At 28.7% G+C, this 14,592-nt stretch overlaps 2 protein-coding genes across 6 annotated transcripts in view; both read left to right on the forward strand.

Moving 5' to 3' along the window:
* LOC106684817 (micronuclear linker histone polyprotein) overlaps positions 1 to 5,304 on the forward strand; it is a 170,889-nt gene extending 165,585 nt beyond the window's left edge. For all 5 annotated transcript variants that reach the window (XM_024360454.2, XM_014427101.3, XM_024360456.2 and 2 more), the window contains exon 7: positions 1,534 to 5,304. In XM_024360454.2, coding sequence (XP_024216222.1) covers positions 1,534 to 1,909 — 376 coding nt within the window. In that variant the 3' untranslated portion in view covers positions 1,910 to 5,304. The remainder of the gene's footprint in view (positions 1 to 1,533) is intronic.
* A 6,207-nt stretch (positions 5,305 to 11,511) lies between these two features.
* The window catches only part of LOC106684818 (uncharacterized), a 14,426-nt gene continuing 11,345 nt past the window's right edge, over positions 11,512 to 14,592 (forward strand). The window contains exon 1 of the mRNA XM_014427102.2: positions 11,512 to 11,602. Within this exon, the coding sequence (XP_014282588.1) occupies positions 11,512 to 11,602 (91 nt within the window). The remainder of the gene's footprint in view (positions 11,603 to 14,592) is intronic.

The following is a 14,592-nucleotide window of genomic DNA, read 5'->3' on the forward strand; positions in this document are numbered from 1 at the left end:
TTCAAAAACAAAACCTATCAAATTACTTTGCAAAATCATCAATTTACAGGTGAAAAAATAAATAAGCATATATTTATCAACTAATACATAATATATATATCTTTGTTTCTGTTGAATTAAGTAATGGCTTACAGTTTATAAATAATAAATGGTTATTAAAAATAATAAATCATTGGGAAACAGTCATGTGATTACAAAAAATATTAACCTTTTTATTTTTATTATAATAGATGTTTCAGTCAAATTTTAGGCTCATACACTCCTGTACCTCTACTAGAGGATACTCACTAACTGAGAATAGCCTACGTAATTAAGTAGCAATATTGGTTTTCATAATAAAAATTTAATAAAATTGTTCTATTTCTTGTTTTTTCTATTATATTTATTTACCTGAATGATTCCTGAAAAAATATTATTTGTAGTTACTTTATTTATAAAATATGTGTGTTTCTAAGTATGGGTATGTGTTATATATCATTCTCAATAAATTTGATAATCATTCTTTGTTTTTTTAAATTTATTTTACTATGTTCTTCATCTAGCCAAGGGAGTCGTTGGCAGCTAAAATCTTCTATTTGATTTTTTCGTTATTTTTAACCTGATTAAAATTTATATAACCATTTTAAATGTATTTAGGTATTTGTGAATATTTATCCAATATATTGTTTATTCAACAGATTGAAATTGATAAAGTTAACTTATTTATCTATTGTATGCAATCTGGTCTAAGCTGGAAAGATAAATTTTATTAACAGTCCATTACATTATGATATGCAGAAACAATATCTATGAATAGGGTATTGTATATTGTTCAATGCAATATTGAGATGTTTTATATTGATAATATCTAAACATCCCTGGCTATCTCAATGGCATAAGATGAAATTATTATTGTCTCTGGGCAGCTTTCCATTCCTCCATTGTCTTGAGGAGAAACATTTAGATGAAAGCCATGTTTTTTCATTAGACCTAAAGAATTTAGAACGCAGATTAAGGCCACTTAATTTTCAATAAACGGTGGGTTACCATAATACAACAATGGTTTTTCAAATTATTAAGGTTTTGCACTATGAGGATTTCTTTACAGCCTCCTGCCAATCAATAAATATTTTCTTGACTATAGTAAAATTTGCCAAGAGATATTATTATTATTCAGAAATTTTAATGCATGTATAATAATAAAATGTCCGAATTTATTAATGTGTGTCAGTTTAACATTTCATTTTTTAAAATAATTTATATTTTACTAAATAATTCAAAAACACTATCCAAAATTATAGTCTCAAAACATTTATTTCATTCACCCGTCCAGTATCAAGTAATTTGAGATTGTCCCTGAAGATGGCCGAATTGGCCGAAACGTTGGACGGGTGAATGAAATAAATGTTTTGAGACTATAATTTTGGATAGTGTTTTTGAATTATTTAGTAAACAATTACCAGTCTCAAGAAAGAAATTTAAAGATTATAAATAATTTATATTGTTATATTTTAATATCGGCATGAAATTAATTTGAGTTTTCTTATGTTGTAGGTGTGCCCAAAAAATTGTGACCCAACTTGAGACTACTCCGGTGAATACGGCAAAACCCACATCATTTTTCCGGGCAAGCAGCAGTGGTCCAAATCACAAAGAAGATAGGACAAGAAGTGAAGAAAAGAGAGCGACTCCTAGCAAGTCCTCCAGCCAAACTCAGGCCAGTAGTAGCTCAGGTTCGAGTCAACCAGACAGTAAAAAATCTGAAAAAGTAAAACAAGAGAAAAAAGAAAAAGCCAAAGAGAAAGAATTGAGTAAAGCAGAAAAAAAAGAACAAAAAAAAGAAGCGAAAGCAGAAAAGAAAAATGCCAAAAAAGAATCAAAGAATGAGAAAAAAGACAAGAAGGAAAATAATGATTCTAAAAAACAGTAATTTTCAAATAAATATTGAAGATATTGTGCCCATATATGGTCAAATGTGATAACTCTTAAAATATTGTTATGTTATATTGTTAGCTACTTTAATATTATTATTATTGCACTTTCACAAATATTTATTTGCTTCTTTTTTAATTACTATAACAGTAGGCATAAAAGGTCTTCCATTTGTTTTATTTTATAGTTAATATATCCTCTTATATCACTGATTTAATGAAATTATTATTATTTAAATATTTTTATACAATTTAATGAATATAGTTTTATTCAACTTCAGATTGATGTCTCCGAATACTTTCCCATCTTCATGTAACATAAGTCTGAAAAAAAATTATAATCTATCTACTATTTTAACACACTAAAATGAACCCCCATATATATTATATGTTTGAATTAAAAATCATTCTATCTTAACCAGTTAAAGAATAATACATTTAAATAAAAATTACTTATTTTATTTATTTTTTTTTTTTTACAAAATTTAAAATATATTTATATCATATGAATCTGGTTCGGTTGAATTAGACTTGATTATAAAACCCTAAAATACAGTCGCTTTTACTAATTTTGACTAAAAAACAACATTCATGTTAGTCATATTTGTTAATTTAATAATTTTAGCATAATTACGGACCTCCTAAGAAATTTTAAAAACTTAATTTTATTTTAAAATTTATTGGGGATACTTGTATATTTATTGAGCCAAGTTTTAGATTATAGACCATAAACAGTTATTTAAAAAAAATTCTATTGTTATAATTTTATGGGTTATTAAATGTTTTATTATATTGTTTATATGGGCACAATATGTCAAGAGTATGTTCCTTGTTAATGCAATGAGTATATAGTCTATTTTTTGTAGATCCGTTAGAAAGATCTAGGAACATATCTTTTCACAATAATGATACTCAATTTTTAAAAGTGACGAGGCCGTATCTCATTGGACAAGATATAATAATTTGAATAATGCTTTGTTTTAGTAATAAGTGATAGTAATAATTGACATGAAAAGTAATAATTGTAATGGTGTCAATTACAACTAGCCATTTGAGAATTACTTAGTAACGACGAACTCAGTATTAAATATGTAGTACTTGTCATAGCTCCAAGGAATATCTATTTGAATAAACTTTTTCCACCATTATGATGTAACCATAAAAAGATTGATTTTTCAATTAAAACTTTTATAATAGACATTATAATTATATACTGGATGTAATAAATGAATAGAGTTATCGCCTTAGAATTGAGAAAATATTATTATATATCAAGCCAGCTTATCTACGTGATAAAGTATATATATAAATTGTATCAAGTCAATAGTATATTAATGTCTGTAGCTGTTACAATTATAGTAATAGGTTTTTCTATGAAAAAGTGATAGATTTTACATGCTTTTAACTATGTATATGAGAGAATATATAAATATTTCTATGTATAAAGAAATAATAACTTATGGAAAATTGTAACATGTTTCTGGATAAGAGTGGAAGCTTCCTTAGTTGATGGCATTAAGTTGATGTTCTAGGTAAAATAATTAAAGGTTCTCTATAATATTTTAGGCTATGATCTTCCATATGAATTATTCAGCAATCATTAACTTCTGAAACTGGTGTTTCTAACGCTATAATTTCCCAACAGAAAAAAATAATTCACTATCATCTTTTTTCAATTACTCAAAATATTAAATGCTAAAAAAAGTTTTTCTTAATTTTTTTTTTTAGTTCGGTATATTTCTTGTAAAATCGCAAAAAAAACAATGTCTCTTCATCATTTAATAACCATGTTAATTTAAAATTAGTGTGGCTATAATCTATATGAATTGTAACAATACTAATACACCTAATAATTGATAACTCAAAATTTTAAATGAAAAATTAAATATAATGACTTTTAAAATATTTAGTATTGCATAATCTAAAAATAAAATATTACAATAAATATCATAAACAAATTCATGATAATCGAATGAATATGTCTAATGAGGGGGATGTCACAATAGACACGTTATGCCTTGTCCATTTAAGAAATGTTATAAAACAATTTCAGTAAAATAAATAAAGTTTTTGATAACTATAGTTTAAACCAAATTCTTCAAATTAATAGTATGTTGCAAAAAATCCTTCCAAAGTAGTTTTGAGTTTTTTTTTGTTAATCGAACATTGTTTTTCAAAAGAATATTATGGGAGAATTGAGTTATCGAAAGTTGACTGTAAGTAGGGAAATAAAGGTAATAAACAATAAAAAAAGAAATAAAGGTAAATATGTTTGATTTATTATTATAAGGGATTTTATAAAGATTAAGAAACTACTGAATAATTTACTTCTAGCTTATGTTATCTATAAAAAAAAAAAACAGCTATTACTCAATATGCAAATCTAACCTTTCTAGTACCATTAACAAAATTAGAGAGAATCTTTTTACTTTTCGAAAATTTAGGAAGATCAGTCAGAGAAACGTCAATTACATTAAAAGAGGTCTAGTACAGTGTGGTAAAAAAAGAGGGCATGAATTAACTATACATGAATAAATAAGTTATAAGACATATTAGGATAAGTTATTTAGAATATATTCTGAGCTGCTGAAATGGGGCAGTTTTGTCAATAAAACTTCTAATGCCTTTTTTTACATCAATTTCATTGCATCTTGAGTGCCATTTGTGTGATAACATGTTTTCTTTTCTAGTCACGTTTACAGAGATGTTTTGTACTTTCTTCATATGGATGATCTGTAAATTTTAATCATTTTGAAAAAAGTAAAAAAAAAAAAAATCATTCTAAAAACACGCAATTAGATGTTACCCAGTCTTCCAAATAATTGGTTGTATAGTTTGCCTTGTCATCCATGATTTATTTAGATACTTTTTTTTTTTTTAAATTAATGAGAGTTTATTTTTCAGCTTTGAAGATTCACTAATAAAAACTTAAAATTAAAATCATATGTCTACTATGAATTTAAGTTTCAATATTAATTATTCTAATATTGAATATGTTCTTGGTTGCTGTCATTTCCCTATTAAATTTTGATTTTAATCAAATAATATATTTAATAAGTAATTTATTACTTATTTATCCCCATCAAGGAGGCAAGGACAAACTGTACCGTGCAGAGGTAATCTGTTCTAATGTTAATTGAATCATCTTTAGTGAATATTAAATCATGATTGAATTCATGAAATGGAAAAATAATTATGTAATTTAATTAATTGGTTCAATTGTATTGAGTTAATTGTACATAATTTCTAAGACTTATTTTTGTATAATCTAGAACTGTAATGTAAAAAAAAAAATTGATTTGCTAGGATATTGGTTCTTTCTATCTAACTCTATTTTTTGTAAGGGAAACCAGGAAAGGTGTTCATTGCAAATAAAGTTTAAGAGTAAATTTTATATCTGTTCATTTTATTTAAACTGCTAATTGATATTAATATTTATTAAAATAATATTCTAAATCTGGAAAAATGTGTATCTTTTCAAAAACCTCGCTAAATTAGATTTTTTTAATGAAGATTAAGTTTATCAATGTTTTCGAGCAAAGATGGTCTGTATGCTGGTCAAAAAAGGTAATCAAATAGCAAAGAAAATATTTATCAAGGTTTTTTTAAATCAATGTTTCACCAGGGCTTCATAAACATGACATGGTAGAACTATAAGATGACCCAAAGAAAATTAGAGGATCACTTTTTTTTTTCTAAGACCCCCTTTCTGATAATTTCTGACATACAAATGGAAAGATGGGAGGAGTATCTACAGGGTACCACCCTGTTCTAACCATGGGTCAAGTCAAGTTTTCATTTCTTGGGACTGCCACAGAAAATAAAGTTTACCCTCTAGGCTGGATTCAAGCTGGCACTGCTGCGGTTCCAAGGTTGTTAAGACATACTCCTCAACTTCCATAGGTGCAAGCAGATCTTTTGTGGAGCCATCTGTATTTCCCAACAAAAATCATCCATAATTTCCAGTAACCTTGCCCATCTACAAACTAGCTGGACACGCTTTGACCTTTAATCAATCCTTTCACTTTGAAAAAATTTCTATCCTTTCTATAGTCCTCAACCATCAGATAACAAATCCCCAAAGCTATCCACATTAATTTTCTTTGACCGATTCTTTCCTACCCCACCTGCTTTCTTTAGTTTATCCCATTTTTTACCCGTTTCCTATTAAATTCTATTCCTTGATTTGTGTATCCCTTTTGATAATTTTTCTCCTGTCACTCATCCAGGAATCTGCATTTTAGAAAAAACATAACTAATCTTCCTATATCTATTTCATGCTGATTGCTAGTTTTAGCTAATTTTACAATATAGCCTGATATAAGACAACTTTGTCAAAGACTGCTCTAGTTGTTTTTAGTTACTGCTTTCAAGATAAGATAAAGAAGTCCCTAAATTTGGGGTAAGAGGGCGAGTGAAGTAAGAAAGATTCCTCCTAATGATTTTTGGTATTATGACTTCCTCAAGTGATTGTAATCTCATCGTTCATCAACAAATATTTATAATAAATAAATGTACTAAAGGAAAGCAGTGATGTCCAGACCATTTGAGGCATCTCCCATACATAATTTTAAAGTTGTCACAATATATGAGTATATTGTACTTCCTTTTCATTTTTAAATTAAGCTACCAGAAGTCTATCTGAATGTAATTATAATTACAAAAAATAATTGTCTATTACAATACGAGTTCTATCGATAATTTTTTTATATATATACTTGTTTTCTTTTCAAGGAAAAAAAAAACCTTACTGCTTCTAATATGTTTTATTTTATTTTTTGGACACCCGTCCATTATCTAGTCCTTAATTGCTCTATGTCTTATATCTTAATAGAGATGTATCCTGACTTCTAAAACTAGTCATATGTTTAGTCCCGAAACTATTTTTTGTAGACCCCCGTCTACATCTAATTTACCTACATATTGCACTGTTAAAAGTCAAAATATTCTTTATTTGCCAGCAAAATTATTTGTTCTCACTTATTATTACTCCAGTTTCCATTAGTGGATGGGTTACAAGTTTAATAAAATCATTGTATGGCCAACAGTTGGCTAAGTTGTTTATTTGGGTATGTACAAAATCATCTGTAATCTTCGTGGTGTATTAGTATTTATTTCCTTCTTATAAATTTAAACAAGATGTGACTAAAAGTAAAAATGATTTTATAATATTTTATAGACCAAGGCCTGGTTTTTATGTATTGATGTATGAGGTGTTGCGAAATTTCTCTGGAATTTTTTTTAATTATTCTAAAATTTCAAACTGATAAGTATTGTTTTAGTATTAGTAGAATAATACTGAGATCATTTTATTCGTTTTTTTTTTTTTTTTTTTGTCACTGATTTTTTCTACATTTGTACATAACCATGGATTTCTTGTTTAGGAGTGCCTTTGAATATCCTTGGCAAGTAGTAAAATATATTGCCATAGTAATATATTGCTTGGTTCAGGGTGAAAATTAAAATGTTTTGTCATATCATGTAGGTAATTTTAAAGTACACCAGTCGATGGATGTACTCTTGCAACAACTATTAATTTTTAAGCATAAAAAAAAGAAAAGCATTTTTCAATTTATACAGATTTAGATTCTTTATTTTGATGGTAAACACGTGTAGGTAATAATATTACCACCTCAATTTTAAAAAAAACGGAAATTAGAACTTTTGAAGTTAAAACCCTTATTTATACTTGAATTGTGAAATAAAAATTTGTAAATTATCTGTATGAGTTCAGTGATAGAAGATACAAGCAACTGTAGTTTGGCTTGTATCAATACAATAGGCCATTAGTGGAACTGTTTGAACAAAAAAAAACTATTCTTCAATGATAGTTTCGCATTAATTCTGCACACAGGAGCTATTTTAATTTGCAAGCTTAATACAGACATTTTTCATCTTTTCATTTGTTTGTAAAGTTATGTCTTTGTCAGCAGAAAAAAAAACTAATAACTGAGGATTACTGCTTTGAAAGAGCTACATGAAGTACACTCCAACAATGATTAACCTTTGATCAAATACTGGTTGCTACTTTTCCAAAACTAATCCAAGACATTCCATCAGCTCTTTTTTTTTAGTGAAGCCAATAGAAATAACTGATGCTATCTGGGCTCTTTTTTGTATTCCTTGTTTTTATAACAAAACTCATATTTTATATTAACATAGGCAATATTTGAATTTTTATTGTAGAGTGAAATCAACATTAGTTAATATTTAAGTAAGTAACTATAAAAGAAGTTTAAAATAAAATCCATTGCTAGCACAGAAAGTTATGGTAATGCTCTTTGGTCAATACTATTAGTTTAGTTTATGGAATAATATTTATTTTGCAATTACCTAAAAAAAAAGTTAACTTTTTTGGGAAAAGGCAGGGAGGGGGGTGAAAGAAGAGACTGCAAAAAGTTAAGTTCCTCCACTTCCTTAAAAATCTTAGTTTTATTTGTCAATGAATGATTTATAACCATTTGGAGTTAATGTTGTGATGAACATTGCCAATTTTATTAGCTTCAAATCTTATTAACACTAGAAACTATTAATCATTAAAACTTCAATGTTCTTATTTAGTGTATTTTAAATTATTTGTTTTTTGTTTCCAATTTCTGGCAACACTGCTCAGTGACCTTAGTTTTGCTTAATTCAGTGTTGTGTATAATTTGGATAACATATTAAACGCTCTTAGTTCTTTGAATGATATGATAAATGTGAAGTATTCCGTACTTTGTTTGTGTGAATAATACAAAGCTAATAACAACTGAAAAGAATAATTACAGCTTGTATCTAATAGTTTTTATTACAATTTTTCTGGATACACGTATGAGGTTGTGTGGAATTTAGTTTCTGATGAAACTTCCACGATCTTACTTACTCAAAATATAACATATACAATAATATATTATCTTAGCCTGTGTTTTGGTCACAGAGATGAGATTCAAATACTATTCAAGTTTTTTGAGAACTATAATAATTTTGAGCAAAACTTGACTTTGCAAGTTTCAATATCTTTTGATTTTCTAGGAATTAAAAAAAAAGTCTACCAAAAAAAATTACTTGTCGCTACTAACCCACTGGGAGGTTCCGTAATCCGTCGAGAAAAAAATCTAACTCTAACTCAAAATTTAAAGTTTTACGCTTCAAGTGTAGGGTGTGGATAATTTAAAAGAAAAACATACGTCCGTCCACTGTACTACCGCTCTGAATTAAGGATTATCATTAAACTATACAATTATTATTGAGTCATAAAAAAAAAAATTGAATTGAAGTAAAACAATAAACTCTTAAATTATTATAACGCAATAATAAGCTTCTTTTAAATAAAATAATGAGTAAAATAGGTCTCATTAAATTATTGTGCTGTGGTGACCAAAAATGACCCTTATAGTTAAATATGAGTAATTTAAAATTATAAACTAATAGAATTATTTTATATCTTTTAAACAAAAATGGCGAAATTTTTGACGAACTAAATCTGCCTTTACAAATCAGGGGGGGAGGGAAATACGATGATTAGACAAGAAAAAGCAACTAGATAAAAAGCAGATAGATACTGCTACATACTGATATGATTTCGAAAAGGGAATTTAATTATTTTTAACTTCTAAAATCACCATTTATTTATGTTTTCAATCAGAACAGAGAAAATTTTAACTTCACTTACGCCCTGAGCTCAGTGAATGGACTCAAGCATTCTTAAAAGACATTACAACTCTTGTGACAACGAAGGTCCTCCAAAGAGTGTCTACGCCACAACCCCTATAAATACAAACAGTCAGAAGTGTGACCAACCTTCTGGAAATTCCAGGACAAACACTTTTTCTCTGATATAAAAAAAACATAAAGTCTCAAAAATAATTTATACTTATAACTTAATTTCCTCAAGTAATATTGAAGTTAAGTGAACCCATATTTTTTTAACTTGACTTCTTGATCTAAAATCTCCAGTGAAAATTTTTGAAATGCTCTTGGGACAGTAATTCAATCGAACTATTAAAAGAGAGGTTTGTGTTATAAGCCCCAGGATAGCAAATCGATATTTTATTTGAGAATGATCCTGCTATTATACAGGTAACTATAACTTAATTAGAATAAAACCATTATAAACTAAAAAATATATAATTATATTGTTATGTATATTTTAGTTAATATTTGTTTTCCTCATAAAAGAGTGAAAACGACTGTACTTTCGACTAACCGGTTCCATCAGGCCGTGTTAGTATTCGACCAGCATACTGTTTGTTTTTTTTCTTGTTATAATCAAAAATTATTTAAACGTTAAAATAAAAATATATTTAAAAAGTTCATTTTAACTAGGTAACAATTACTTTAAATTGATAATTGATTATTTTAATGCTTTATATTAATAACTAAAACAAACTTAAGCTTCTTTGACGGTGATTAAAACTTATTACTAATAACCTTTTATGGTATGTGTTATATTATTTTTGTACTAACTGAGAAAATGTTTAATTTTAAAAAGACTGCTTAAACTGTTGATTTATTGAGTGAAAAATTCATTTTGTCCAACAAACAAATGTTAATGTCTAAATACGACAGGAAAATATTATACAATATAACTTCTAGCGACCAGAAAAAAAAACATATCTGAGTATGTTATACTTATTAATTATCTTTAAATATATTTGAAGATGTAAATATGAGAATCTGCTTAAAACGAGATCTACTTGTATCTACTATCGAGAACCCTACTGGAATCTCACTTCTTTGTCATCTGCCTTGCTCTTGACTTTGGTAGGTTTGTTAATTTTAATTTGCCAATACCAACTTTGTTTCCATTACTTTATCAAATAATATTTATTTCTTCTTCCTCTTCTCCTTAGCTCTACAGCCCGGAGTGAACCTTGGGTTCCTTAACAATATTTCTCCAGATGACTCTGTCCCTTCAGTTCATTACTCTCAGCCGCCTTAGTGTGTAAAGACAATTGAAAAAATATAAATAAATGGTTGTTATCCTAACAGTTTTACTTTCACTTACTTATACATGCAAGGATTAATTTTAATTAAAAGGTCTTGACGAGTCTGTGCCTTAATAAAGAAGGTTCTGAACAACTTTTTTAGAATTTCAGTGAAAATTGCTGATCGTTTTAATATAAAAACACTGTTATTATTAAAGAAAAGCTAAACCTCAATTTGATAATGATTAATTTTGAAAATAAAAATAGTTTCATGGTAAATTTTGCGCCCTCTTTGTTTCTGTGCCCGTGGCGGCGTCACATCTCGCAACCACCTAGCTATAGTTCTGTGCACTCAGATCTTTTTAATTTTTTGTTATTAAGATCGAGTGATCAGTAACGCAAAATTAATTGTCAGGGCTGTAAGGATTGAAATTTGATTCTTGAAATTGAAAATCAATCTAAGATTGACCCATTATCAAAAATAAATCAATTGTTGGTTTTAAAACTACTGAATTCCAGTGTCCAATGATCGGGTTTTTTTCTTACTTGACGACAAAGAGACGATGCTGTCAAGCAGAAAAGAGAAACGGAAAGGAGGTTGCCAGGAAGACTGGAGGGGCGACCTTGGCAGGGAGTAACGGTCCTGGAAGAAGTAGGACATCCCAAGGACAGTCGATGTGCAGACTTCTTCGGCAATGGTTCTTCTACTTCTCTTCTTCTTGGCCGATGTATCTGCCTGGCCGTATATACCAGGACCGTCGGAGATCATCTCCAGGACGGCGAGGGGTAAGTCTTCCTAAGTCAGTCTTAGGTAGAAGACCTATTACAGAAATAATCATTTTTAAACTTGATTTCAAAATTTTGGCAGATCTTTATGTTTTGTTGTATTTTATTTATTTATTAATTTTCGTGTTGTGAAACCTAAAATTAACTCCATTTTCTTCCATATCGCGCAGATTTATCAAAAATACAGGATATGTAAACTTTTGTTGCACGAAAATTAAGAAAATCATTCAGAGCACCTTGGATATCCAACCGATCAGCTTCATTTTATTACACCAATTTTTCACAATTTTATTAAGTATACAGCCAGTTTTATAGCAGAAAATTCAAGAAAATGTCATCCTACTTAGGGTATTCAACCGATCAACTTAAGTTTTGTATTATCTATCAGAATAACATTAAAATATACCATTTGACATAAATCGGATGCTACCAGTCTAATTTGAATTTGAGATACATGACAATGTATTTGACAAGCAAAGGGGTATAAGTTACAATTTTGCAAATGAGATTTACTTTTCTTAAATACCTTTGCCTGAACAAACTCATCAACCAACACCCTTAATTGTATAAATATATTCGGGATAATTTTTATTGCTTTGAAGTCTAAGAAATCTCTCACAATGGTCATCTCCGATAAACTTACTTCTTCTCTTCCTCTCATGTGGGGTTCCTCAGGGTTCATCACTAACACCAACCCTTTTTTCCATTTACATAAATGATTTATCCGGTTTATGCTGATGATTTACAAATTTTTCTCCCTTTCCAGCCTGCCCATATCGTTGAGGCATCTCATAAACTGATGATGTGAACGGTATTAGTCAATGGGCTGAGGAAAATAATTTGAAGCAGAATGCAGAAAGAACTAAAGCTCCTCCTATTCCTATACCTATACCTCAGCTAGAAACCTCAGAATCACCTCCGACAAAAATCTATCCTGGAGTTGGTATATATCCGTCATGTTCGTAAAATCCTTATTAACCTCAAGCAATTCAATAGATGCCATCAATCATTACCTTTGAAAAACCTGCCAGTTACTTGTCTCCTCTTTTGATTACGGTTCCTGATTTATGGAGTGCTTGAAGTAAAAGTGAACTTGAAGGAAAATTAATGTGTCTTATGAATTGGTTTATAAGATTTATTTTTGGAGTCCACAGACGCACTATCCTTTGCTATTAGGTTGAGGTTACAATGGCTTTATTCCTCCTTTTGAAGGCAATATTTCCAGGATCTTTTCCTGTACTAACCCCTAAGACATAATAAACCTTCCTATATCACTTAACTCCTTACCTTGTGTTCCTCCATTCACTGTTTGAATACCAGAATCTAACCGATCAATATTGGTACTCCATCTCGTAAAACTCCTTCCTTTGACAGTTCCTTTTTTCTCTGTTCCTAAACCTTTGGAATTCCTTACCTATTTCTTTCCGTGATGCCTCCTCTCTAACTTCCCTCAATTATCAACTATCTTCTAATAGTACAAGAGCCGGGAAGAAAAAAAGGGAGTTATCTCCCCCCAATTTTGGATTACTTTAATGAAAACTGTGTATAATTAACAAGTCAAAACTGATGAGTCTGCCAAATATAAGTAGGGGAATAAAAAATGGCGGCTGTTTTAAAACCTTAAAAAACATTAATTTTTTCATTCGGAGCTCTATATCTTAAAAACTATCGACAACACTAGAAAATCTAAAAGAATATTATTTAAAGAAGAGTAAATTTTCTGAAATATTAGCCCTAATAGAGCTATTTACGTTCTCTAGTTTACGAAATATAGTTTTTTAAAAACCAAAATGTCTTAAAAACTGAAAGATTAGTAGTTAGTTAATTTATTTTGAGAAATCTATATCTCAGGAACTTTCGTGACGTATAGGTGTCTATTAGCACTCGAATTAAAGCTAGTTTAATGTATTATAAAGTAGTTTATGACCTTTATCTTCTACCGTAGATTAATAATTGGCGAAGATGGTCGGGAGGGGGACAGCAAAAACACAAATAAACAAAAATCATTTTTCAGGCCGACGTTTCGATCTGAGTTTCACATATAAGTCAGGTAACACTGTTATTAATATATAACTAAGTCACTTACCCATTATATCATGTATTTAATTTTTCTTTAATATTGTTTAACATGTTTATTTAAATTGTTTTTCAGTTTTTTTAAACACTACTTACATATCTTCTTACCTATGTAATATTGTATTTCATCTATCACTGTTATCAATCTGCTACTGTCTAATTCCATGGTTATCAATCAACTATTTTTTATTATTCAATTCAATGTTATGTATATATCAAAATTTGTTAGTGTATTATTTCTTTCCAATTTTATGTTTCTCTGAATGATGGTTGTTATCTCTTTTTGTTTTATAGCCCTGATGAAGACCTGAAACTCAGGTCGAAACGTCGGCATGAATAAATAATTTTTGTTTATTTGCTATTTTTTGCTGACCCGGCCTGGGTTCTAGATGTCCAATTTTAATTTCTTAAATATAACTAATACATGAAAAAAATATTATACCAAATAAACTTTGCATATGTATAAACTGGGAGGTTATTTCGGATTTATAATTTATTCACTAAGTTGAACTAGTAAGGACTAGTTTACTATTAGCGTGTGAACTACCACTGTCATACTTTCTCACTTTTGTCATATTACTTCCATGACAGATATCTATGGCAGGAAAATGAAAGGTAGACTTAATACAATCATAAAAGTATATAGAACACGTATGTAGAGTAATACCTATTATATTTTGTGAATATTATATTAAATATTTACGAGAAGTTTTATTTAATAAATCATTATACCTACGGTAACATTTAAGTACTAGCATAACTTATGTTTCTTGTACTGTATCAACTTGCCTACGCACACAACTTCGAGTGAAAGCGCTTTCATTCTCGGTCAACCTCGTTTTTTTTATATCTCATGTTAAATTAATTCGTGTTTCTATTAATAGTATTATTATAACGATAACAATAAATATATT

This window comes from Halyomorpha halys, unplaced genomic scaffold (assembly GCF_000696795.3).
Source record: "Halyomorpha halys isolate HHAL.00 unplaced genomic scaffold, Hhal_1.1 Scaffold623.1, whole genome shotgun sequence".
NCBI classification, from domain to species: domain Eukaryota; kingdom Metazoa; phylum Arthropoda; class Insecta; order Hemiptera; family Pentatomidae; genus Halyomorpha; species Halyomorpha halys.